At 47.4% G+C, this 25,434-nt stretch overlaps 1 protein-coding gene across 1 annotated transcript; it reads right to left on the reverse strand.

Annotated features, from left to right (window-relative positions):
• Positions 1-200: 200 nt before the first annotated feature.
• Positions 201-23,822, reverse strand: CES5A (carboxylesterase 5A). Its single transcript, XM_012657427.1, has 13 exons — positions 23,750-23,822; positions 22,474-22,678; positions 20,326-20,374; positions 18,703-18,836; positions 15,512-15,665; positions 14,459-14,563; positions 12,492-12,596; positions 11,033-11,173; positions 8,710-8,778; positions 5,904-6,051; positions 2,614-2,763; positions 516-588; positions 201-432 (listed from the first exon to the last, which is right to left on the reverse strand). Exons 1-13 carry the CDS (start codon positions 23,820-23,822, stop codon positions 201-203), a joined length of 1,638 nt encoding a protein of 545 aa, XP_012512881.1.
• Positions 23,823-25,434: the final 1,612 nt, after the last annotated feature.

Genomic DNA, 25,434 nt, shown 5'->3' on the forward strand with positions numbered 1-25,434 from the left:
CTTGTTGCCTTCCAAGACAAATTGCATTTTTTGATGTTGAAAAGAATTCTATAAAGAGCATCCCTAAGTCCATAAAGCACCAGCTAAAGCAGCTTACTCTGCAAAGATCCCCATAGAGAGCAGCTAAACTCAGAAGGAAGCTCATGATTGCGGGAGAAATCGCAGAAGAAGAGAAACCGAAATCATACACAGGTAACTTCTCAGGGAACAAAGGAGAAAAAGGAAGGCAGGAGCAGGGAAAGGAGGAGCAGGGAAGAAAGAGGACGGAGGAGAGCTTCAGAAGTGGACATTATCAGAGGGAGGGAGTCGGTCCAAAACTCCACTCTGTGCTCTTTCAGTCTCTGTCCCTGGCTCACGTTCACGTCCAGCTTCAGGTACTTCTCAGTCAAATCATAGGCCGGCCACAGGGGCAGGCCGTCCCCATTAGGATTCCTGCAAGTGGGTGAAAGTAGAAACAGAGCGAGATCTTCCTCCTCCAACACCCCAGCGTGGGGGAGGCCGGGAGGTTCACTTACCCAGTCCGTGCAAAGTTAGCCCAATATTTCATCATCTTCCTGCTCAGCACTTTTTCCTCCTCTGTGGCTCCTTCTGAAGGAGACAATCACAAAATTCCGCTGCTCACAATGACGCGCTAGAAGTCCCAGGTGCCTCACTGATGGGTCCCTTTCACACCTCTCCTCCCGCTACCTCCTTACAAGCCCCCAAGCCATCATCTTGTATGTGCAGACATTGAGGCTCAGAGCAACTGTGACCGCCCAAACAATAGTGGCTTCCAAATGGCGGAGGCTGAACTCACATCGTCCCTGTCTACCCTGTGTTCTTCCAGCCATTCCCACAAAGCTGCAGGTTCCTCGAGGACAGAGACAGCCCCTCTCTCTTTGCCCTCTGTCTCTCTTTCTCACACACACGCCCACGCACACTTTTACAATTAATTACTGTATTTCTTTATTTGAAAAGTAAAAAATTCAAAATGCAAAAAGAGTATCTCATTTCTAATGAAAATAGATTTCCCTCCCATTTCTTCCCTCCAGACACCCAGTGACCAGCCTCAGAGGCAACCATTTGCCATTTGGTAGTAGACTGGACACTAATTCTACACCGTGCGCTTTTTACTAAAATTAATCTCCTATTATATCTAGGATATTGTCACCGATAAAGTTGCCACCTCTTGTTTTATGAACATATAATATATAAATATTTATATGCTATTACACAGAAATATGAAATTCATGTATCATGTTTCCAATCTTTTGCTGGTAAAAGCAATGTGTTAGTGTGCACTTATATTTTTTCACACGTGGAAGTATAATTATGCAAAAAAAATCCTGGAAGTAGAATTGCCAGGCTGAAGACTCTATGCATTTTAAATGTTCATAGTTTTCTATGAACGTACGAAATTGTCTGTTTCCCACACCCGCTTGAATGCATTGTTTAATTTAAAATATTTTGTTCTTTCCAAACTTGATTGATGGAAAATGTTTCCTCAGCCCAAGTTAGTCTGCAATTCTCTTGTTAACGAGGGAGGCTGCATGGATCTTCATATGTTTAAAGCTACTTGTTTTCCTTTTCCAAAAACTATCTGTTTATATCTGTTACCCAGTTTTTGCTTAGGTGGTTCTTTTCTCATCAATTTTAGAGGCTCTTTAGATATCAAGGAGTTTAACCCTTTGATACATATGTTGCTCATTTTTTCCAGTTTGGAGAATCCATGTGCCATCACGTAGTATGGCCCAGGTAATGTTGCTGACTAATAACAGTAATATTTATTAAGTACTCACTGTGTGCTTGTGGGAATTATTTTATTTAAACCTTATGACAAAGATAGTTCTGTCATTATCTATGTTATAAGATGACGTAAGATGATGATAAATACATAAAATAATGAACAAACCACAGTCACAAACCACAGCTTCTGTGTGGGAAGCTCTGTTCTCGTTGAGAGGCCAGTGTGAAGAGTCTGTGTTGTGTAATGTTTTTAATTAAATATTTTAGTGATAACTCCTGTGTGTAATCTTCCTGTAATTTTTGCTGTTGATATAACCTACTCTGATTGGTTTATTATTTTTGGCACCAAATATGTCTAAATTCAGGAATAAATGAGCTAACATCATTAGTAACAATTTCACAAACATTGACATGAGCTCATCTGGATCCAAGAATTATTAATAAGAAAAACGTGGTCCCTGCCTTTGAAAGCCCTGGGTGGTAGCCTCATGGGATTTCTGGGAAGAGTAGGGAGGGGGAGACTAGTGGTCAGAGAGAAGGAAAAAAATGATTCTAATAATTTTTTTAAAAAATTAGATGCTGAGTGCCCCACAGTGCACACCCCACAGGCTTTAGTGCAAAGAGAAGCACTTATCCAACAAATGTTGACAGCTCTTTTCATCTTGGTTTCTAAAAATACGAGTGGGAGCATTTTCCAGAGAAAGGTTGTGTCTCTCTGTAAGCCACAGAGATGATTAAATCCCAATCTACAGGTCCTCCAGGGCTCTCTCATAGAGGTGGGGTGAACAGAGAGCTCCTTATTAACCATGAGGAGTCGAATCTTCTCCCCACCTCATCCCAAGTTCCGTGTTCCCCCAAGAGCAGGAGCCCCTGTGGCCATTTCCTTACCAAACATGACAATGTCGCCCTTCAGGAAGGCACCTCCGAACACAAAACGGATTTCATCACCGTGGTCAGCTTTGACAAAAGTTGGTTTCGTGTCTTCAAAGCACTGGGGCCGGTGCTGAAACTCGTAGAAGTAGACAGGTGCACCAGCATCTGACAAAAGGTGAGGAAAGGTCAAGTGTGCTTGCAGGGTGGAGCAGGGGGCTGCATTCCTACCTACTGAGTCCTGGATTTGTAGACCAGGACTGGGAAAAGATCAGAGACAAGAGGCTACCAAAACCAGCCTAACTTCCTCCTTCCTCATTCGAGGCTGAAATTTCCTGCCAAACTAGCCCCATCCCTCTAATGAATAAGAATTCACTACTCCTTGGGGCAGCCTGAGAAGGCACTAGTCCTACTTCTCAAAAAAGTCCTTCATATTGAACCAAGATCTACCTTGTTGTGACTTTCTCTCATTGACTCGGATTCAACTGTCCAGAGACAACAGAACAAGGCTAACTCCCTGCTTCCAAGACAACCTATACATTTGCATTCTACACTCCTCCACCTCTCTGCATGTGTGCTGGAAATTACAGCACAAAGACCTGCAGTAGCAGAGGTGAAGGAATGTAGGGAGATGGTTAAAAGGATAAATTTTTTGTTACATGCATTTAACTACAATTTTTTAAAATGTAAAAAAAAGTATGCTGTTTAATTTCTAAATATTTATGAATTTTCCAGATTTCCTCTTTTCATAAACTTCTAATTTCATCCATTGTGGTTGAAGAAGATATTCTGTACAATTTGCATCATTTTTACATTTATTGAAATTTTTCCGTGGACTAACATATGGTTTATTCTGGTAGATGTCCCACGTGCACTTGAGTAGAATATGGAATCTAATGTGTGGAGTGTTTGAGTATATTTAAAATAGTTGATTTAAATAAAGTCTTTGTCTAGTAAGTCCAATGCCTGGCTTCCTCAGGGACAATTTCTATTAATTTTTTTCCTGAATATGGACCATATTCTCTTGTTTCTTTGCATAGCTCATAATTTTTTTTGAAAACTGGAGATTTTGAGTATTATAATGTGGCAACTCTGTATATCCGATTCTCCCCCTACCCCTGGGTTTGTTGTCACTGCTTGTTAAAGTTGCTATTGTTTGTTTCTTTGGTGATGTCTCTGCGTGAATTTTGTAAAGTCTGCACTTTGTCACAGTCCCTCTTCTCTTAGCTTAGTGGTCAGCTAGTGATTTGATAGGTCAGCTGGGATTTCCCTAAATGCCTGGAACCAACCAAACAAACAAACAAAGAAAAGCTCCCAGTCTTTGCAGCCGGGCTGTGTGTGTGTGTGTTGGGCACTCCTTAAAAACCCAGCCAGGCAGTTTATGATTCTACCTTAGCCTTCACTTTCTGCTCGAGCAGAGCCTGAGGTTGACGTTCACAGGAAAGCTCAGGGCCTCTTGGGGGCTTTTCTGAGCACGGTCCCCACTCTGGACACACCCACGGCCACGGCAGTCTAGATACCCAGGAACATGTGGGGGCTTTTCAAGCCCTAATTTCCCAAAGTGTCTTATTGCCCGTCCTTTCCTCCCAAGCTTTTCAGTTAGTCTATTGTTTGCTCCAACAGTTATCCCTTACCCCTCGTGGCAGCAACTAATGCATTTACCTATAAATGTTTGTGACAGATGCCTTCCAGGTAGCTGCCTCAGGCCTAAGAGAGTTCTGATTTAGGTGTAATAAAGGCAAGCCTTTTGAGCTAGTCATTTAGGGAGCCCCAGATAGGTCAAAACAAACATTGACAATTATTTGAAAATAAGGTCTATTTTTCTCGCTCCCTTCCTAGGGCTGCTGTATCATAAATGTGGGTGGTTGTTGTTCAAGGCCACTGCTTAGCTGGGTCGCAGGGAATGCTGCAAGAGTGAGTGGAAATGCCACAGTGAGATTCAAGGGCTTCTGTCTTGACTAAATCTTCACCTGCTGCTTGTAAACCCTTGATTTGTTTCTAGAGTTCTATTAAAATTGATCCTGATGGTCCCTGCTGGTTCATTCACCTCTTCTGCAGTGAAGTTTCCTACTCCACTGCTTTTGCTTGCATTGTTAATATCTTTTGAACAGCAAAAATTTTTAAATTTGGTTTTGGATGTCCAGTTATTCCAGCTCCATTTGTTAACTGCTATGTGTGGGTCTATCTTCTGGACTCTCCACTCTATTCTGTTGTCTGTTTGTCTGATGTTCAGTCCATACCAGACTTTCTTAATTACCATAACTCAATGATAGGTCCTGAAATCAGGTGGACTGTAGGGCCTCCAACTTTGTTATTCTTTTTCAAGATAGTTTTGGCTATCCTCGCATTTCCATATATTTGTAGCATTTGTTTGTTCATTTCTCCAAAACCACCGCTAAGGTTTCGATTGAGATTGACATTGGGTTGCATTGAGTCTGGAGACCAATTTGCCCATTTTAATGAGGCTTTTACTCCCCTGTTATTCCATGAAAATAGTTCTTGTCAAGGTCCCTAGTGACATCTGTGTCGCCAAATTCAATAGTCAACTCTCAGTCCTTATCTCAACTGTCACCTTAACAGACCTGATAAAACAGTGACCTTCCACAGCACCTCATCACCACTGACCTCGTTCTGCTTTATTTTACTCCATCTAACACATTCTATGTTTACCTGTTATTGGTCATCAGGCTCACCTGCTATTAGAATGTGATTCTCATAATGACAGGGTCTTTTTTTCCCCCGAAGTATTACAGGGTACATGTTTTGTTCACTACTCTATCTCCAAGACCTAGAACAGTGCCAGGCACATAGTAGGTCCTTGATAAATACTTATTAAAAGAAAAGGAAGGGAAAGGAGGGAGGGAAGGAGAGAAGGAAGGAAGGAAGGAAGGAAGGAAGGAAGGAAGGAAGGAAGAAAGGAAGGAAGCCAGACAAGGTTTATGTCCCCAGAAGTAATCTTGTCTTTCTGATTATTCCACTACTCCTCACAGCTGTTTGGGAAGACACTTCCAGAGAGAAAACAACCTGGGGAATGTCCTCCATAAAATTATAGGGAGGTGGAAATGTTCTATGTGATTCCGAAGGAGGGAAAGGAGCAGAAACAAGAACTGATCGACATTCCCAAACTATGGAAGGCAGGGGAATTGCCACAGTCAGCACAGCACAGCTGCATCCCAGACACACCTGGAAACTCCCCCTGGGTGAGGGGGCAGAGGGCAGAGCGGGCAGCTGGTCAGCAGACAACATGGGTCCCTGCAGCCACTGGCCTCCCTGGGCTGTGGTCCTGGAGGGGGTGCTCAGAGACTCACCTCTGTGATAGCGAGCTGTGACCAACGCAGGGACTACAAAGAACACATCTCCAAGCAAGTCCAGAAAACTATCTCGGATTTCCACCGTAGAGTGCTTGCCATGGAAGTATTCATTAGCCACAACGTACAAATACTGTAAGGGGAGGTGCTGTAAAAAATCATGGTCACAGGAGATCTGGGTCAACAACAATGGCCAACATGTTAAGCACTTACCTGTGCAGGCATGATTCTGAATGCTTACAGGCAAGGCCTCATTCAATCCACACGGTGACCCTATGAAAATTAGCCCCATTTCACAGATTAGGAAACTGAGGCTGAGAGAGGTGAAGTGGTTGGTCCAAATTGGTAGGACCATGATTCTTTCACAAGTCTATTTGCATCTGAAGCCCATGCTCCTAACAGTACATGGGCCTCCCTATCATCTTTCAAAAAGAGTCACTGCTGGGCAGAACTGGCTACATCATTTGTAGGTGCAAAGTGAGAATGTGGGCCCCTTGTTCAAAAATTATTAAGAATTTCCAGATGGTGACAGCAGAGCCATCTTGAAATGTAGCACCCTTCTGAGCACAAGGCCGTCTGTGACAACACAGGCCACACATCCACGGCACAGGCCTTGCTCCTAGTACCAGCGCCGCCTCCAGCCCTCTGCTGTTTTCCCTAAGCTAGTGAGTCTTTTGGAGCCTCAGTTCCCTCATCTATAAAAACTGGGTTATTCGGAGGATGGCATGAGATGTGAAGAGAAAAGCTTCTCGGCCCAGGGCAGGCCTTCAGTCCTGCTGGTTCCCCTGAGCCCCACTGCCAAGGGCCTTCACGGGGCATTCGATGCCTTCTTTGACCCGGCACCAGCCTGCCTCCCAGGCTTCTCCCCCTTAACTTGCCCCAAGCATGAATGGCAGAGGGTGAAAGCTGAACTTCAAAAAGATTCAGGGATCTGCCACATTGCTGATGTGTTTAGGGGGTCTGGTACTCTGGGGGGTGCTGGATAAGACGCTGCACCTCAGACCCCTACCACCAAGACAGTGGCACAGCCCTCAGTAGGTTGCTTGGAATCTGGAGATGAAGCAGGGTCCACCATCTGGGAACGCTGCTCAGACCCATTGATCAGGTCCTTAGAAGGCCGGTGGCTTTTAATCAGGCCCAGAGCAAGGGCAGGCTCTGCAGCAGGTCCAGGCTGTGGTGCAGGGGCCTGGCCACTTGGAGTATATGATCAGCAGACGCCATGGTGCCAGAGGTATCCAAGGTGGGCATAGAGAGTGGAGTATTGGGCAAGAACCCATAGGACAGCCAGAATGCAAGACTCTGGGGTTCTTGAGCAAGGCTCTGCCTTCTGCCTCAGAGAACTACTCACCGTTTCAAAAGCAGCCCCTGGCATCCTACTGGGCCTAGGAAGACCCAGGCCCTTCTATTCCCCTTGCACCTTCCCATACCATCTGCTTCCCACCCTGGGAACTGGCTCAGGATACCTTCTCCACTTGAAATGATCTCCTGCTCAAGGGTTCCCTTCCCCTAAGGCCCAGACCAATGGCCATCTCTTCCACGAGGCCGTCTTCAACCCAGCCTGAGAGATTCCACTATTCGACTGATATTCTGAATGTGTCTCAAACTCTTGTTCCAGTTCTCATCCTCACACAGCCAAGCCTGAGCAAATATCCCTCCACAAGCCTCAAGGCCCGAGGGATCCCTGCCCCCAGTCTGGCCCATTCTGCAGCCAGAAGGCTCTTTCTAAAATGGAAACTGAATCATGTCACTCTTCCTTCTGTGCCCAGCCCCTGGGATGAAGTTTACATTCCTTCTGCAGCTTATAATGGCATCAAGCATCTCTCCTGTGGCAGCCAATCCTTAGCTGGTTTCACACCCCTCTGCTCCCAGTTGGTCCTCTTGGTCCCGCATGGCCCCTCTCACTCTGCCCTCTGTCTCCAGACAAGCTCCAGCAATCCTTCAAACTCTCCCCGAGGGAGCCACCTGCCCCCACCGGCGGGCACCACAGGGCCTTAGACATTCCTCTGCCTAGTGTGCACTGAAGTGTCCTGCCATCCCCACCCAGCCCCCACAGCACCCCAGCACCTAGGGAAGTGCAGGGACATGTGGACTCTCACTAAATGTTTGTTCTATGAATAAATGAATGAAATAAACCTGGCCCTGAGTCCACACTGAATGAATGTTTATGGAAAGGAGGAAGATGGATGGAAGGAGAGAAAGAAGGAAAGGAAGCAATCTATCTCCAGATCCTAGTGTCTAGAGTAAGACTTGAGACTGATATGTTTGTGCAGTGAATGAATGAATAAGCTATTGAATAATAAATGAATGAATGAAGAAATGACTTGTCAGAACTTGGCATAACGTCAGGCTGGTGTGGCGTGAACGGGAGTCCCTAGTCCTGCGTGTGTTTCAGAATTCAGAACTTTGCCGACTATGGGAGGTAATTCAGGACATGTGCTGCACGTTACGTGACATGATGTGGTGGGGCGGAGCCCCAGCATCCATACTGACATGTCTCCAGAGAAACATATGCGCAGTGCGATAAATAAGTAAATGAACGTGTGGGAACTACAAAGACTGATAGCTGCAGACCCATCTAGGTCAGGTTTGGCTGCCAGGTGGGTTACAAAAAGCCTTTGGGTTTTGGGAGCTCTTTGGACGTGGGGGAGTGTGGGTAAGGAATGGTGGGCCTGCACTTAGTAAAGGTCTGTTGAATGAATGAATGAGTGAGGAACATCTATCCCCCAGGTCCTCTCCCTGGGTGTGACTCAGGATGCGTGTTAGTGAGTGGGTCTCCAGAGCGCTGCGGTCACCCGGGCTCACTCACCAGGAGGCTGTGTATCAAGCGGAGGGCGAGAGACTTGTTGGAGCCGGCAAGGATCTCAGGCATCTCCTTCTGCAGAGAGAAGCAGGGTGTCCCCAGTGAGCCATCAGATGGTGAACCAGTCTCTCCGAGGGCCACAACTTGGCTTCCACACCAAGTTCAAAGGGAAGCCAGAAAACTCTCAAAACTGGTGCTTTGCTGTTCTCCTTCTAAAGACCTTTGCAAAGAGGTCCCCTGAGAAGCCAGCAGTAGGGTCGGGCACTGAGGCAGGGAGGCTGGTGGCTGAGAACACAGGCTCCCTGTCCTGCCCTCACCAGCTGTGAACTTGGCAAGGGACTGAACTGTCCCTGCCTCAGGCGTCTCATCCAAAAGGTGGAGACGGCGACAGTCCCCATGCCAGGGCTGCAATGAGAACTGAGTGAGCTGATATTTGTAACGCTCTTATGATAGTGTTTGATACATAGGAAGAACTATGTGTTATTCTTTGTTAAATGACCATTTTCTGGCAATGTTATAACCTAAAAACATGAGAGGGCAGAAATACTATTCACTTGTCAAATGCATCTCCTTGGTACATTTTCTGCTGAAGATCTTGGGGTAAGGAATCACTAGGGTAGATATTTAAACATGCCTGTCTCCTGGAATCTGAGGGAACCCCTAGAGTCATTCAAGTTATCCACAAGCATAGTTGAACTACTGAAAACCCTCTGTGCATGTTAACGAGCTGGAATTTGTTTCCGGAGGGTTTCCTTTGGTCTCCAATAGCCAATAATGGATTTAATTACAAGTTCACATGGAATAGCAGCACCATACAGACCTTAAAGCTATGCAGATCTGGTTACCAATTCCCATTCTGTCACTTGACTAATTCCAGTATCTAGCATTTACTGAGCACTTACTGTATGCCATCCTATTTGACACATACCTATGAGGTGGGTATTAAGATTAACCCTATTTCACAGATGAGGGAATGGAGATTCAGAGACATTACGTCACACAGCCGGTAAGCAGAGAACCTGGCATTTAAAGGTAGAGCCTAAGTGCATGAAAATTGTACACCGCTGTCTCTGTACCAGCTGGGAGACTTAGGAAAGCCATTTTAGCCTCTGAGCCTCCGTTTCTTTAGCCATAAAATAGGAACAGTGATGCCTGTTTCCAAGTTGCTGCACAGATGGCTTGCTCGTGGCACATGGAGGGCACTTGGGAGCTGGTTGCAGTGGTTTTGGTGGTGGTTGTCATCGGTAGCACCCGCCTTCTTTCTAGCACACACCCAGAAAGCATTGAAAGGCCTTACTCAAGCCACAATCGGTGACTCAATTGCCTCATTTACAACATGAGGACAAAAATCCCCAGGTCCCCTTACCCCAAAACATTGCTCTGGAGGTCAAATTAGTAATGGCAGAACATGCTTTAACAACAAATGAACTCAGGATTCTGGTTCTAGACAGCCACCAACTAGCTTTGTAATTCAGCAAATCTCTTTGTTTCTTAAGCTCATTCCCCCCAGCCTAAAACAAGGAGGTTGGTCTATATAAATTAGCTTTGAGGGTGCTATGAATGGAACCCTCCACTCTTCTGAGGCCAGATGAAAACTTTACTTCCAATGGGGAAGGTTTTCCTAACCACAGCCGAGAAATCATGGCTCCTTTTCAGTGTCCAGGCCTCAGCTCAATGACCCCACCTCAGGGGAGCCTTTCTCGACTACCCTTTGCCTGCCCTAAAGATACCCTCTCTCCCACTTGTGTCCTTCAAAGCACCTGTCACTCTCTGAAATCATCATTTCGACTTTGTGTCTCATCTGTCTCCTCGAGAACGTAAGCTCTCAGAACGCTGGAACCGTGTTCACAGATGAATGCTCGGTTTTCACAAGCATGTAGTAAAGGCTCAGTACGTACTCATCAAATGAATAAAATGATTTGATAATTTTGCAACCTGTACAACCCTGGAGACCATTCTTGGAGTTCAAAATGCCAAACCATGGCCGGACATGAACAGTTTAAAGGACTGAAGATTTTCACACCTATTTGAATGTCAGCTCTGAATACCTTGAAAACAATCATTTGTAATGTTTGTAGTAAAGACCAAATGAATCCAATCCCCACTGTAAACCCCATCACATGAGGAGCAAGGCAGACACTTCCTGTGACCCCCCCCCACACCCAGGTCCTCAGTTCCCCCTCTTTCAGAGAAAGATTACCACTGTGTGCGTGGCTGGTGGCTCCAGCCCTCATAACACTTGGTGTCATCTAGGAAAATGCCCAGCTGTTGAAGCAAACGGCTGCATCACTGTTGAGGAAGCGGCTGTGCAGACGGCCAGAGTTCTTACCAAGGGCAGCAGGTAGCCACACTCGTGGTTATTGATTCCAATGATAGAAGGAATTGCTTTATATGCTTTTTGAGATAATAACTCTTGTGGCTCATCCGGAAAGAAAAGCCCATCAACCACTCGAGTGAAAGACTTTGTTCTCTGCAATAAGGAAGAAAAGAAAAAGCAGCAGCTGTTTCTGTTCACAAAATCCTAGCCAAGCTAATTCAACCCTGTCTAGCAGTGGTCAAAATGCATTAAAAAAGTAAAAATAAACCACTATTGGCCCAGCTCAATGCAACAGTTCCTGGACAACTCTGTCACTTTCTTGGGCAAGGGGGCTAAACTTGCCTTAGTTTCTCATCTGCTAAATGGGAATAATAATAGCATCTTCCCAAGAAATATGGTGGCCTAGTGCAGTGGTTCTCAAAGTGGTTCCTGGACTGGTAGCATCCGGGACTTTTAGCAATACAAACTTCCACCTCACTCCAGGCCTACTGAATACGAAACTCTGGGGTGCAGCCCAGCAAACTTATTTAGCAAGTCCTCAAGGTGGTTCTGAGGCATGCTCAAGTTTGAGAACCACTGGCCAAATGCAAAGGGAAAAATGAGGAGGGGAGGGAATGGCCAGGATAGTAGGGGCTGGTGTGAACACCTTCCTGAGATGTCTTTCCCAGAGCACTGTGCCTTGGATGTGGCTGGATATTTCTTGAGTCTCAGAAAGCAACAGGGGGCTCTAATCATGGTTTCCTTCAGTTTCTGTTTGGGGAGTTGTGTAGAAAGGACCACACAGAAGAGCTTGACGTAACATCAGGTCAAGGACTTATTATCCATTTCCCCGACTCCAGCACAGCTCACCGTAGATAGTCAATGTATGCCAAATAACTAGCAAATGTTGGAGTCTGAAAGATAACGACTTTGCTCTTTCAAAGACTATCAAAGGCTCTCAAGATTGGAAGGGACATATAAGATCATCCAGTCTAATTAACCATCCAGTGATTGAAAGTTCATCCATGGTCAGGCAGACCTTGTTTAAATACCTGCAGAGGTGGGCATCGCACCACCTTCTAAAGGACCTCAGTCCTTCTCCAGACAATTGAGGCTTTAGAAAGTTCTCAGTTATTCCAAGCCAAAATAGTTTCCTAATGGAACTTCTAGATCCTGATCTTGACTTTAGCTCCTGTGAGCGTGGGGAACAAGCATGATCCCTCTTTCCAGTGAGATGCCTTCAGGGACTTAGACAGCTCTTGTTGTTTGCTGTTTTTTTACCCAGGCTAAGCAGCACCCCTGCCTATCAAGTTCCTTAAATTACCTACAAGGGTTCTATCCCTCACATTTGCTTTTTACAGCTGTTAACCATGAATCCTCAATCCCCCTCTTTTCCAAGTCCCGAATCAAAATAAATAACAGAGGGGTAGGATTTGTGCCCCACTCCATTGAACGAGCCACCCTACCCCTAAACTCTCCCCTCCCTCCTCACCTGGCTGAGGACCAGCAACTCCCTGGAGGATTTTGCCCTCAGACACTCCAGCAGGGCCACAGAGTCGGATGCATTGCAACCACAGAAATGTGCAACCACCTGTAACTATTTCCAGAGAAGGACCAGGTCAGAGCACGGTACTGAAAACACCCAGGAAAATAAGAGTTGGAAAGTGTTCTCCGACCAGCCACAGGCTGGTCCTCTGCATATGAGTCCATCCTGCGGCCCCTCCCTCAGCCCCACACACTTGTAACAGAAAGTGCACACAGAGGACGGGCTGGCACTGAGTTATCCTTACTCTCTCTCCTTACCCTCCTTGTTGTCTTTAGCAAACGACAGAGCTAGGGGTGAGGCCATGGAATGGAATCCAAATTCCTGGTCACGGAAAGACCAGTCCTGTGAGCATGGTTGCATTGGCACTAGGACCTCCAAAGCCCAGCAGCCCAACGTAGGGGTGCTAAATGGAGCCAGAAGCCCCAGGAGTGAGGAGCAGCATTGTAAGCTCTGTAACTGTCAGCTGAGGTAAGACTGGGGATCAGATTCTCAGCTTGTCGGCTCTGCCCGAGCCGTAGTCTGGAGTGCCCTGAAGGTCTTTTTTCTGTCCCTGCACCAATCCTGCTCATTCTTTAAGGCCCAAGCCCTGCCCTCCAAAATATCCTTTCAAACCACTGCAGGCCCCATAACCCCTTCCTCTCCTAATCTCTTAGCAGCTCAATGTTCCCTACCTTCCCTACCTAGCCCATTGCTAACCACCTGCTTGCCCTGTCATGGAACCTTCCATATTTGTAGCACTTGTCCCTTGACACTGGTGGTTCTTAATTTTCCAGGAGTCATGGATGCTCTGAGAATCCAATGAAAGCTACAGAGCCTCTCCCTGGGAAGATGCACAAGCATACAGAGTCTGCATAATTACCGGGCTGTTCAAGGACCACCTCCCAAACCTATCCATGGATTCCAGGTAAAAAAACCCTTTGTAATAAAAACATTATAGTCTCCTTGAGCTTAGGATGTGTTTTATGCACTGATAAACCCACAGGTCCTAATAGAGCTGGGAAAACAGTGGGCACTCAATACATGTGTGACATATGAATAAATATATGCACAAACTGAAAGTAGCTTTCTAGAGAATGTTGACAAAATCAGTGTTCCCTCTATATTGAGGGTATTTTTACAATCTCTTAATTCTATGTTTCTGCTCTTGGAGTGCTCTGTTATTTCTATAAGGTGTTTAAGAAAATATAACTCTTAAATGATTAATACTCAGGAGATAGCTCCATAGCCCAGTGCTTAATTAATCAACATGAATAAATTAGTGCATTTGTTAATTCATTCATCTAACAAACATTTATGGCTGCTCAATATATACCAGGTATTAGGCTTCGGATATGAAGGACACAGAGACCTTGGTCTCCAGGGCCTCCCTATCTAGTAGAGAGTTAAGACAAGATGACAGATGATAACTATCTCTGGACATATGCCCCACCTCCTCCTTATAATCCCATGCCAGACAGCATTAATCAGTCACAGCATTATTTCCCACTGAGCTGGAAACCGCCCCAGGATCTTTCTTAACATAGTTCCCTAGGTAGCCATTCCCTGTGGAGTAGAGTAGGTACAGGAGAGGAACTGTATATAATACAAGGGACTGAGTTATATATCACAAGAAAAGAATAACGGATAAGATGCAAGAACTATAACACACACGCGCGCACACACACACACACACACACACACACACACACTCATGCACACCAGTGATGTGGCATTGTGTGGCTGGACCCATTCCTGCTGAACCAGGAGCCTTCCATGGAGGAACAAGGTTCACCTTGGGCCAGCCTGAGCTTTCTTGGGCATGGTGGCTAAGGAAAGACAAGCACGTGGTGAGATGATGGCACTCCATTAACTCCTGACCACATACTCTCCTGCTAAGGAAGAGGCAGCTGGAAAGATGTCAACAATATACCTACATCCTTACTCCTCTGGTCATCAAGGGCATTCAGGTAAGGAATGATAGCCACCCCACTCTCCATGATGGCTTTGTGGAATAAGCCATTGGCCATGGGAGACAGAATCTGGAGAAAGAACACAGGACACCCGGGAAAGGTTATCCAGGGGCTCCCCACCCATCGCACATACCATCCACCCCTTCTTTAAAGAAACCTTACCAGGAAGCCTCCTTAGGAGCTCTAAACTTAGAGGGTAAAAAAAAAAAGCCCCTGTTTGGGGGTTCAAGGACTAATTGTGAAGGTTGGGGCAAGTTATTTAATCTCTCTGAGCCCCAGGTTCTTCATAAACTTTGAAGTCAAACATTCAGGCATGTGAGTTCTAGCTTCTTTACTTCCTAGCTGGGTAACCTCAGGCAAGCTGCTTAATATTTCTAAGCATCAAGTTCACTTCTCTGTAAAACTGGAGTAAAAACTGAGCCCATATCACAGAATTATTGTGAGGAGTAGGGGAAGTAATGAACATAGAAGTCTTTGCACAGTGCCTAGTCAAACTTCACTCATGAAATGATGGCTGTTGTAATACATGAAAAGTTAGGTTAATATAAGCTACCTTAGAAGGTAATTTTGAAGGTATAAAAATACCTTGTATATTGTCAAGTGTACAGCAGAAGCTCTCTTAACCCATGCAACTAATTTCTGCAATTAACATGCTAACTGATGTGGAGGAGATGCTGCCCACTCAGAGCCAGCAGGTCACTTTCTAGCACCTCCGTTCATTTCTCTCCCACCAGCCTCTTGCCAAGAGTCAGGTGTGTTTGCTTCCAAACATGTTTTGTCAGTTGCTCTTGTTATTGTAATTGCATAATCAATTAAACATCATGGGAACAAATGAACTACATGTGTAAAAAGAAAACAAAATTATGTTTGAGGAAAAAACCTCGATAAAGGATAGCTAAAAAATATTGCTGTCAAATTAGGTGTGGACAAGATAACAGTTAAATATTTGGAAGAGAAGTATAAAACTCCACAATGCGCTGCTGTGGAGCGCACTCAAGTCACAAACAGAGAACTCACCAGGCTGGAGACGCTTATGGCTCCTGCTGACCCGCCAAAGACAGTCACAGAACTGGGGTCCCCACCAAAGAACTGGATGTTCTTCTGCACCCAGGAGAGGGCAGCCAACTGGTCCTTGAAGGCCCAGTTTCCTCGAGCGTGCTGATCCTGTGTGCTGGGAGCAAGAGTGAGAATTCTCAGTAGGCCACGCTCGGGGAGTTCTGAGCAGAGGCTGTGGACAGGTGTCACCCAGGAGGGGTTTGGGAGTCAGAGACCTGGAGAAGCTGGGGAAACTGGGCTTAGTTCTCACCCTTTGCTGGGATTGGCATTTCTTTGAGAATCCAATGAAAGCTATGCACCCAAGAAAAATACACGTATGCAATATTGCATGTGCACTTTCAGAGTCTTCATAGTCTCCCCTGAATCCATGGATCCCAGGAGAAGAGTCTCGCTCCTAGGGGTTAGTCTGTACCAGGGAGCAAGGACTTCCTGGGCACAGAGGTCTAAATAATGACTAAATTTAAAAATAATAATAACAACAGCAGCAATAACAGCAGCTGCAATAGCAGGCACTGGACACTGTTCTAAGGGATCTACAGCTAATGCTCCTATAAACCTCATGGCCTATGAGGTGGGTGGTGCTGTTTTTTCTCCCTTTGCTCCTCTGGGTCCTCACTCCACCCTTCTCTGCCCTGCCCCCCAAAAGCTGCACTCTAGGAACTGCAGCACCCAGGCTTCCACTGTGCACAGTCAGCGGGAGGCACTAGCAGGTGCTCGACTGAGGCTGGGCTAGAGAGAGGCCGGAATGTGTGTCCCACCACCTGGGCTCCCTCTCTGCTGGGAAGTGCTACCTGCCATTGAACCTGAGCATGCTGCCAGGACTCCCATGCACACACCAGCTCCTTCTCACAGACTAGGAAATTCAGGCACAGAAAGGTTAAATTCCCTTGCCCTAGAGCTAGAAAGCTGCAGATTCAGGATTCAAATTTGGGAGTCTGGTCCCAGAATCCATGCTCCTAACAGCACCCCTCCCCTCCTGTGGCTGCCCCTGGATGGGGGGACAATTAATGGGGGAACAACTGAAAATGCCATAGAACCAAAGAAATGCCTGGACCGAAAACGTTCACATGGTGCGCACCATGTTTGCAAGTAATCCCGGACTCCCCTCCACTCTCCAGTTCCCTAAACTGCTCCTTGCCCGGGTCGCTTTCTCTGTCCATGACCCCCGGGCTGGCTGTGACTCCATTGTCTCTCTCTCAGACCCCCACGCCAGGTCAGGAGCCACACTCTGCCAATGCCACCCCCATTCCATTGTGGTTCCCACCCTGGCCCCCATCCTCCATTTCTGTCCACCCTGAGAAGCATTCTGCCCGAATGGTTAAGATCTCAGCCCTAGCACAGGACTCATAGCCCCGACACTTGTTATCCAGGTGACGTGGGGTAAATCGCTCAGCCTGCTTTGCCTCAGTATTCTCACATCTAAAATGGGGACAATGATAGTGCCTGCTCCACATGGTTGCTGTGAAGATTGACGGCCCTCGGCACACAGTAAGCATGTCACACATACATGTTACATGCATGTTAGCTAGTGCTCTCATGATCCAGCCACCCTCTGGCCTACGTCAGGACTGTGCAGTAGCCTCCCAACTGGACTCCCCAGCTGCAGCTGGGCACCCCTGGCCCAGCCACCACCCTGTTCTGGAGTAAGCTTCCTCGTTCGCGGCTCTGAGCAGGCTACTCCTGGGTCCCTCAGTCTGCCTGGGGAGGCCCATGCTCCGCCTATGGCCTGGCATTCGAGGCCTTTCCCTATCAGTCCTGTCCCTGTCTTTCTTCATCCATCTCTTGCTATATCCTCATCTACCTAGGCTTGAACCCAGATATTATAAACTGTTGCTGGAAACCTTTCTTCCAAAGGAATCCTAACATATAGAGCAGCTAGAAGTGTAATTGCTCTGGTGGAGGCACCTGTCAGCCTGCCTGGCTGCCACCTCCCAGACCCTGGGGCAACAGGCCCAGCAGTTTGCAATGTTGCCTCAGCCCCATGCCTGGCCACATCCCTTCCCACTTCCTAGTCTTTGCGAAGGCAGCATCCTTAGCCAAACATGGGCTCTCCCAACCAAACCCAACCACATCTATAAGATGTGACTCCAACGCCATGTCTCTTCTGGAAGCCTGTGCAGCGCCCATCTCCATTCCCACAGCCCTGCTCCTTCTCACTCTCAGAGAGTTGATCGTGTCCTGCCTGGTGGCATGGATATTTGTGTCGCTGCCTTATCTCTCCCACTAGGCTTTGAGTCTCTTGGAGGCAGGATTCATATTTGAATCATTGCTGCCTTCCACACAGTGTGGGACAGTGGCCTCCAAGCACAGTCGTGGCCCCGCCCCTCACTACTCCTCTTCGCTTCCATCTCACCCCCCTCCGCACTTAACCTGCCGCGTTTCAGGCAGGATCATAGAAGTGATCAAGAGACCCAGCTCTGTTCTGTGACCTCTGGGATATTGCTTGGCGTCTCTGTGCCTCCATTTTCCAGTTGTAAAATGGGAGTAACAACAGAACCTTTCTTGCAGGGTTACTTTGAGGGTGAGCTGAAATAATGCACGAAAGGGCACAGTACCGTGCTGGGTTCAGCGTGCACCCAATACACGTTAGGCGTTACTGGGGGAAGGGAAGCCAACGCAATCAAGCGATGATTCTCAGGTGAGCATGTGACACGACTAACTGCTCACACCATCAGTTTCCACTTATCCAGGCGCACAGCTGGGCTGCATTTTCCAGTCTCCCCTGTGGTTGGATGTGGCCAGATGACTGAGTTCCACCAATGGCACATGAACGGAAGTGATGAGCGACACCCCCAGGCTGACCCAGAAAAACCTCTCTTGCATGAGCCTCTGCTCATTCTCCTAACGCGGGCCAAATGCAGAGGGTCCACACCAGAGCCCGCATCCCTGGCTGGCCACGTGGAAGGATGTCTGTTGATCAGGGACACTCAACTGAACTTTACTTGAGTGAGAATGAGATTTTTGTTTTTTAAACCACAAAGATTTGGGGATTTATCTGTTACAGCTGTGAAAATTTCCTAACTAATTAATTAGGGCCAAATGTGTTCAATGCCACTGAAGGCTTATTCCCCCCCTAGGCTGCTGGCAGTACCCGTGGCTACTGCACAGGTACCCCTTGGGGATCTGCATGTCAGTCACTTGGGGAGACTCACGTGAAGAAGCCAAATATTCCAAGTCGGTACTGAGTGGTCACAACCAGCACGTCTTCGTAGGCAGCCAGGGCGGACCCATCGAAGATGGAGGCTGAGCCAGTCTCGAAGGCGCCCCCCGGGAACCACACCATGACCTGAGGAGGGGAGAGTCAGCCTGCCCAGCGCCCATCCCCTCCCCTTGCATATTGGGGGATTCTTTCTTCAGGTGAAATATAAATGCCTCACTTTCTAAGTAGAGTGAGAGGTTTTTTTCTTTTGAAGACATCCTCAGTTAAGTGTGTAGGCTCTGGCATCGGAATGCCTGGTTTTGATTCCCAGCTCTGACACTGCCTAGCTGTGTGACCTTGGGAAGATTACTTAACCTCTCTGAGGCTCATATTTTAAATCTATAAGATGTGAAGAATGATAGTATGTTACTTACAAGGTTATCATGAGGTTTAAACAAGAACCTCCATCTAAAGCTCCTAGAACAATGAGCAATAAATAGCACACTTTTAGTGCTCAGAAAGTGTTAACTAAATATCAGCCACCCTGTGACCCAAGGGAGACAGAAATCACCATGTATAGGAGCAAAAGGAGCTCAAGATGTTTTAAGACTTTTCTCTATCTTCAAAGAGAAGAGGAGAGAAGAAAAGAGAGAAAGAAAAAGCGAAATGTGGAAACCCTACTATATTGATTAGAAAACTTGGGACAAGGGAACACAAAACAGTATTGAAATGGTATTATCCCTGATCGAATACTTAATAATAAATCCCTTCCATTCCCCTTTTAAGGTCATATTAGTAATTACAAACCTTGGAGTAGGAAAAGGTAAGAAGCCACCGAGGAGAAAGGGGAGCTGGACAAAACATTGGCTTTCGCGCCAGTGTCTAGCACCTACTGTGTGCACAACATAGAGCAAGTCACTTATCCCCTTCTCGTGCCTCATCTTCACCATCTGTAGAATGGATCCAATCATCCTCACCCAGGGGGTTATTGTGGGAGTTAAATTAAATAATGTACTGTGTCCAGCACACAATAAGCACTCAGCAGATGTTGCTGTTACGAGACAAGAGAGTGAGTCTCCCATGGCAGAGGCCTGGGGGAGAGAGGAGGGTGGGAGGGTGTGGCTAAAGAGACAGAATGTGCCTTTCCCCCACTCAGTTCCACAGGGATCTTGTACATCATTAAAGGAAATACTTAACATTACTACCTGTCTTAATTACAATAGAAAAACTGGAGGATGCTATTATCCTTTTTAAAAAAATTATTTCTCAAATAAAAAAAAAAACAGCCCTTTTAGGCAGTATCTTTTCTGAAAGCTTACAGATCATTAAATACTCAAAGAGGGGGAAAACAAAATAAAATAAAAATTAAAAAATCACTGTCAATAAAGAATCAGAAAAGTCAATCGAATCTGCCATTCTAATGATTTTTTAAAGTTATTAAAGTGATTACATTTCCCATTTACCCAACAGGGGGCTAAGTTCGATTCCAGACAGACACACAGCCACCCTGCCTGGACCCCAAGCCAAGCACAGCAGGCAGCCTTACCGGGAGCTGGGAGCCCACATTGGCATGGGCAGGCGCGTGGATGTTAAGGTACAGGCAGTCTTCCGATGTTCTGAGCTTGGGGTAATGCACCCTGAGCATGTGTTGATCTGAGAACAGCCAATCTGAGTTCTGGAAACACCTTGGAGAAGGGGAGGAGAAAATCCTCAGAATTGCTGTCAGCAAAATTGCCTAGGAGGGGTCAGTTCTTGTGACAGTGGGGTGGCCTGCCCATCTCCTCTGCCTGAGCAGGAGAGGTACATGGGAGCTATCAGTACAAAGTCTGATCATGGCTAAAACCCTCATGGTTTCCCAAACAAACACACATACACACAAGCAAACTATAATTCTCTTTGTTCTGGTTCCTGGGTGGGAAGGCACACTGTTCAGAATAATTTGAGCATAAACCATTAACCCTGCGCACGCCCCCATGACTACACCGATAATACAGACATACGTAACCACTCAAGCTGGCTCAGCAATTCCCAGATTGTAGAGAGCAGGACACTGGTTGAATTTCCAGGGCTTTGCTCCTGCCGCTCCCTCTTCTGTTCCCCAGAAGCGCAAAGGGACATTTCCAGGCTTCCCTACCGGGAACCGAATGAGGTGGACTTGCAAGGAGACTCCTGCATCCAGACTTTGCTTAAGCTGGCTCCTCTGCCTGGACTGCCATCTCCCCACATCTGCTTGCTCATGTTCTCCCCTCTCTTTCAGATTCAGCCCAAATGCCACCTCCTCCAAGAAGCATTCTGAGATTGCTCCAGTTAGACCATAGCTCTTTGGAAACACCCTTATGTCTTGTATTCTTTCCTAGAACTAGTCCCAAGCTTGCACATGAGCATTATCATCTTCCCCAACTCAGCTGTGAACAGCTAAGAGCCAAGGACTCTGTGTCAGTCACCTCTGTACCTCATGGCCCAGCACAGGGCCTGACACACAGTAAGATCAAGTGCAATTGTATATGCGAATATTTCTACTAAGTTTAGCGCCATTCATGTTAGCTGTTTTCTTAATAGAACAGAGTACAGTATGGCTGCAAATCTGCCCCTAACAGGTGTTTGTGCCCTTGCCCCTTTGCATGCGGCTTTCCAGAAATCAGGCCTCACTGCTTTCAGCAAAGCCACCTCTGACTCCCCTCAAAACTGCGTTAGGTGGTCCTCTGTGCTTGCTCAGCACCCTCCTCTGACCCCCTAATGGTTGCCCTTGTCACCCTGTATTTTAACTGTTAACTATTGTTTATGTCCCTGTCTATAGGCTCCCTGAGGGCAGCTGTGACTAATCTACTGTGGTGTCCCCAGGGCCTGATGGAGAGCCAGGTATCAGGTTGGGTCTCAATGAATATTAGTTGGATGAATGAATGAATGAACGAACAAATGAGTTTCAGCTTCATGTCCTCAGTCCCTAGAATCACATGGGGTCATCTTCTGTGGCTTAGCGGGTATTCCAGCACCAGGATATTCCTTCTGCCTGGGACCCCAGTACCAGGAACGGATGTGGCCCAACCTGTGGGTGCCACAGAATCTGAGGAGCAAGAAGATTCTTGGGGATTTTCAAGCCCTCCTGCCCACCCATCACTCTCACCTCACCCCTCCACAGTCAACCTGCTAACTGGTTACCCACCCAAGCCTGCAAATCTGCGGTGACTGAGACCTCCTTACCCCTGGGGCCCCCTGTGTCTAAGAGACACATTCCTGTATCCATCCCGCAAGTGTTCATGGAGTTCTCACTAGGGGCCAGGCACCGCATCAGGCGCAGTCGCAGCTGCCAGAGCTACAGTCCCTCTGGTGTGGTTCTTCTCTCTGAAGCCCTAACCCAGCCTGACCACAGAGGTCAAGCCTGGGCGAGAGGTCACATGGAAGCACCTGGACATTCCCTTCTGACCGACAGGGAGTAAGGCCACCACAGTGCTGCCCAAAGCTGGCTGGAGCTCAGAATCCCTAGAGAGCTATCAGACAACAGTTTGCTGGGCCCAGCTTGGGAAATTCTGATTCAGGAAGTTCAGAAGGGGGAGCCTAGGGAATCTGCTATTTTGAAAAATGCCTCCAGCGACTCTGGTGACCAGCCAGTTTGGGAATCAGGAGATGACTGAAGCATGACCGTAGGTCTGTAACTCTCTCTCTCCCCCTCCTCTCTCGACCGTCCTCCACCCCTACTCCCCTTTCCCGCCCGGCTGCATGACCTTCACTCCCCCCACCGACTCCCACAGTCACAGGCCACTCATGGGTCCAAGCCTGGTCTTACAAGTTAGGGTAGGAGGTGGCTTCTCGCAAGTCATTCCAGGGTGATGCAGGCTGTGGGTCTGCAAATCGCAGGGGTCCCAGAGGGGGTGCAGCATAGGGGACCCCGAGGAACACGTTCACAGACACGGAGCTTCCCAGCACAGTGACTTGCTTCCCCTGGACCCATCCCAGGCTGGTGTTCCTCTGTGGCACTTCAGTAGCGAGCCCTGAGGGGACACATGAGAAGGAGTCAGGAGGTGGGGAGAGGCAGGGCACGGCCCGACGTGGAGCTTCCCCAAGGAGGGACACTCTTTCTGTGCAACTAAAAGTATCTGAGTTCCCTCTCCAGGAGTCCGTGTCCACCGCTTCATCCAAGATTGCCTTAGAAGTCACCTTCATGAGAGCACTGACTTCATTTCTCCTAGGAGCCCAGCTCCAAGCCACAGAACTTTTCCTGGTTCATTTGAGAACCCATCTCCTTTCTGCTGTGCAGCTTTCCCTTTCTACAGGGCCAACACCAGGCAGGCTGTGCAGATCCCAGGACCCCACAAAATCATCTGCTCAGGGGGTCCCACACTTCTGCCATTGCTGTACCCACCAACACAACTGCTGGGACATCTGTGCGTCACCTGTACGATAACCAGCTTTTTATTTTTCTTAAATTTGAATAAACTCCTTTTAAAATTTTACCTAGAGGAATCCTAAGCAATAACAGCTATGGAATTGTGGTGTAAATGTGTTAAGTATATGCTTTTGAATAAACATAAAATAAATATTCATCTACAAAATTTAACATTAACATGCAGATGCCACCTGAAACCGACTCATCTACTTCCAGGGGTATGAACGTGGCATTTGGGGAAACTGGCAAGCAGGCATCTTGGTTACAGCACAGATCCTTGAGAAGCAAACAGCCCAGTGACTTACTTAGCAGGACCTGGTGTCTTGGCGCTGTTTCTAATGTCCTCCCATTACCGAAAGTCCTGCCTCCGCAGCCAGGACGGCAGAAGCACAGATTCTGTCCCAAGCCCTCCCGCACTGCCCAGGACAGAACTCCTCCAAGTCCCTTGCAAGGCTGAGCAGCCCAAGGGCAAAACCAGGGTCTTCTGTGCCATACCTGTGCCCAAGAAGCTCTGGCCCTTGGCTGTCAGCAACACCAAGACATTCGTGCCCTAAGTGTACTATGTAGCCCTCTGTAGGCCGTCAGAGACCTCTGAAAAATAACTTCCTTTCCACCCATGGAAAATTCTTTCCTGTCCCATATTCTGAGAGCCCTCCTCTCCCACTAGGTGTCTCACCCTTGGTGGCAGCTGCGAGGACCCCAACAGCCCAGATCAGGGCCTGGCCTGGGTGCACCCAATCCCTGTCCATCCAGCTGCCCGAGCTGAACTCCCTGGACATCCACGGCCGCTGCTGGCCTCAGAGAGCTTTGGTCAGGGCCTGGAAAGGGCTTCCTGTTAACAGGCAAATGCTGAGCAGTCAGACACAGGTCTCAGGGATAGCGAAGAATAGCAACCAACCAATATTTTCAGAGGGATTGGCCAAGCAAGACTTTCCTGTTCTGATTTACATAAGAAGAAACTGATGATTAACTCTTGAACTGGGGAAAGATAATTTGGTAGACTTTGGACTCATAGATATGGTAGAAGTAGAAAGGACATTCGAGATCAGGTAAGCCAGGGGTCCCCACGTCAGATGTCTCCAGGGGCCGTGAAGGCAGCAAGCAGGCAATGCCGCTGGCCAGGACAGATAAGCAGAGAGGGAGGCTTGTGGGAAACTGGATAGCACACACTCTGTCTAAATGCCGTGACTCTCAGCTCCAGAAACATGTGGTCTGTGACAGTGTAGGCAGACCAAACCGAAGTTTATGGTATCTCTACACTTTTAAATGTAGCCTCAATTTTTAAAAAATCACCGTGTGAGCCCAACACAGCATGTCCACCAGCCTGAGTTGGGTCTTAGGCCAGCCCTCTGCGATTCTGGTCTGGAGACAGGTGCAAGGGGGCGAAGTCATGAGAAGCAGTTCTGCTGGGACCTGTCCTCAGCATTGTGGGTTCTCACTGCAGTGCCTTCTCCATTATAAGGCCAGGTTCTGAAAAACTGCTGGTGGGTCGTAGGAAGATCCAGGTCAGGACCCAGGAGCATCACCAACCTGCCCCCAGCAGGCTCCACACCTCATTTAGGGTAAGGGGTCCAGGAAGGGGCTTTTCAAATTCTTGGGGCTGGGCTGGCAGAGTCAAGAGTTATCTGGGGCACTAGAAAGTGCATCCTCTGCCCACCCCCTGCAGATGTGGGGGCAGGGCCCTGAGATGTAACAACAGCCAGAGTCTGTTTGAAAAGCATCAATCTAACAACGCACAGGTTCCCCAGAGTAGTCACCTTATGAGAGAGGCAGGGGAGCCATAAGCAGGTAACATGTGCCTGCTGGATACAGAACTCTGCATAAACAAGCAGGGAGGCCTACATCAAGGTCCTAGCAAGGGGCTACCTGACTGCCTGATGCACTTTGCCTGAGGCAGGCACTCCATAAACCTTGACGGATTTGAACTCCTCCAGGAAATAATCTCTTTTCCCCAACTCCAACTCCTGATATGCTGCTGAAAGTGCAAGGGGTGATGGAAAAAGGACTTCAGTGAAAGCTTATGCGAGGGTTTGATTCTTAATTCAGCAAAAATCACATATGCCTCAAATTAACCTTGAAAATCTTGCAAATTGCCCATGAAATCCAGTGAACAGCAGTCCCTAAATACGATGATGGTTAAGAACTATGGACTGGGGCTAAGGAAGAAAGAGATTGTTTTTATTAGATGTCCGCACGTTCAGTCTGTCCATCTTTGAGGTGAGCATGCATTTCTGGAGGTGAACGGAGTGAATTTCTCAAATGTTTCTGGCTTGCCTGCAGGGTTTACATTTTTAGATTTAACATTGAGAATATAAATATCTTAATGCATGTTTATAGACATACTTGTTGTCGAGAGGATTC

This window comes from Propithecus coquereli, unplaced genomic scaffold (genome assembly GCF_000956105.1).
Source record: "Propithecus coquereli isolate 6110/MARCELLA unplaced genomic scaffold, Pcoq_1.0 Scaffold540, whole genome shotgun sequence".
In the NCBI taxonomy this organism is placed as follows: Eukaryota; Metazoa; Chordata; class Mammalia; order Primates; family Indriidae; genus Propithecus; species Propithecus coquereli.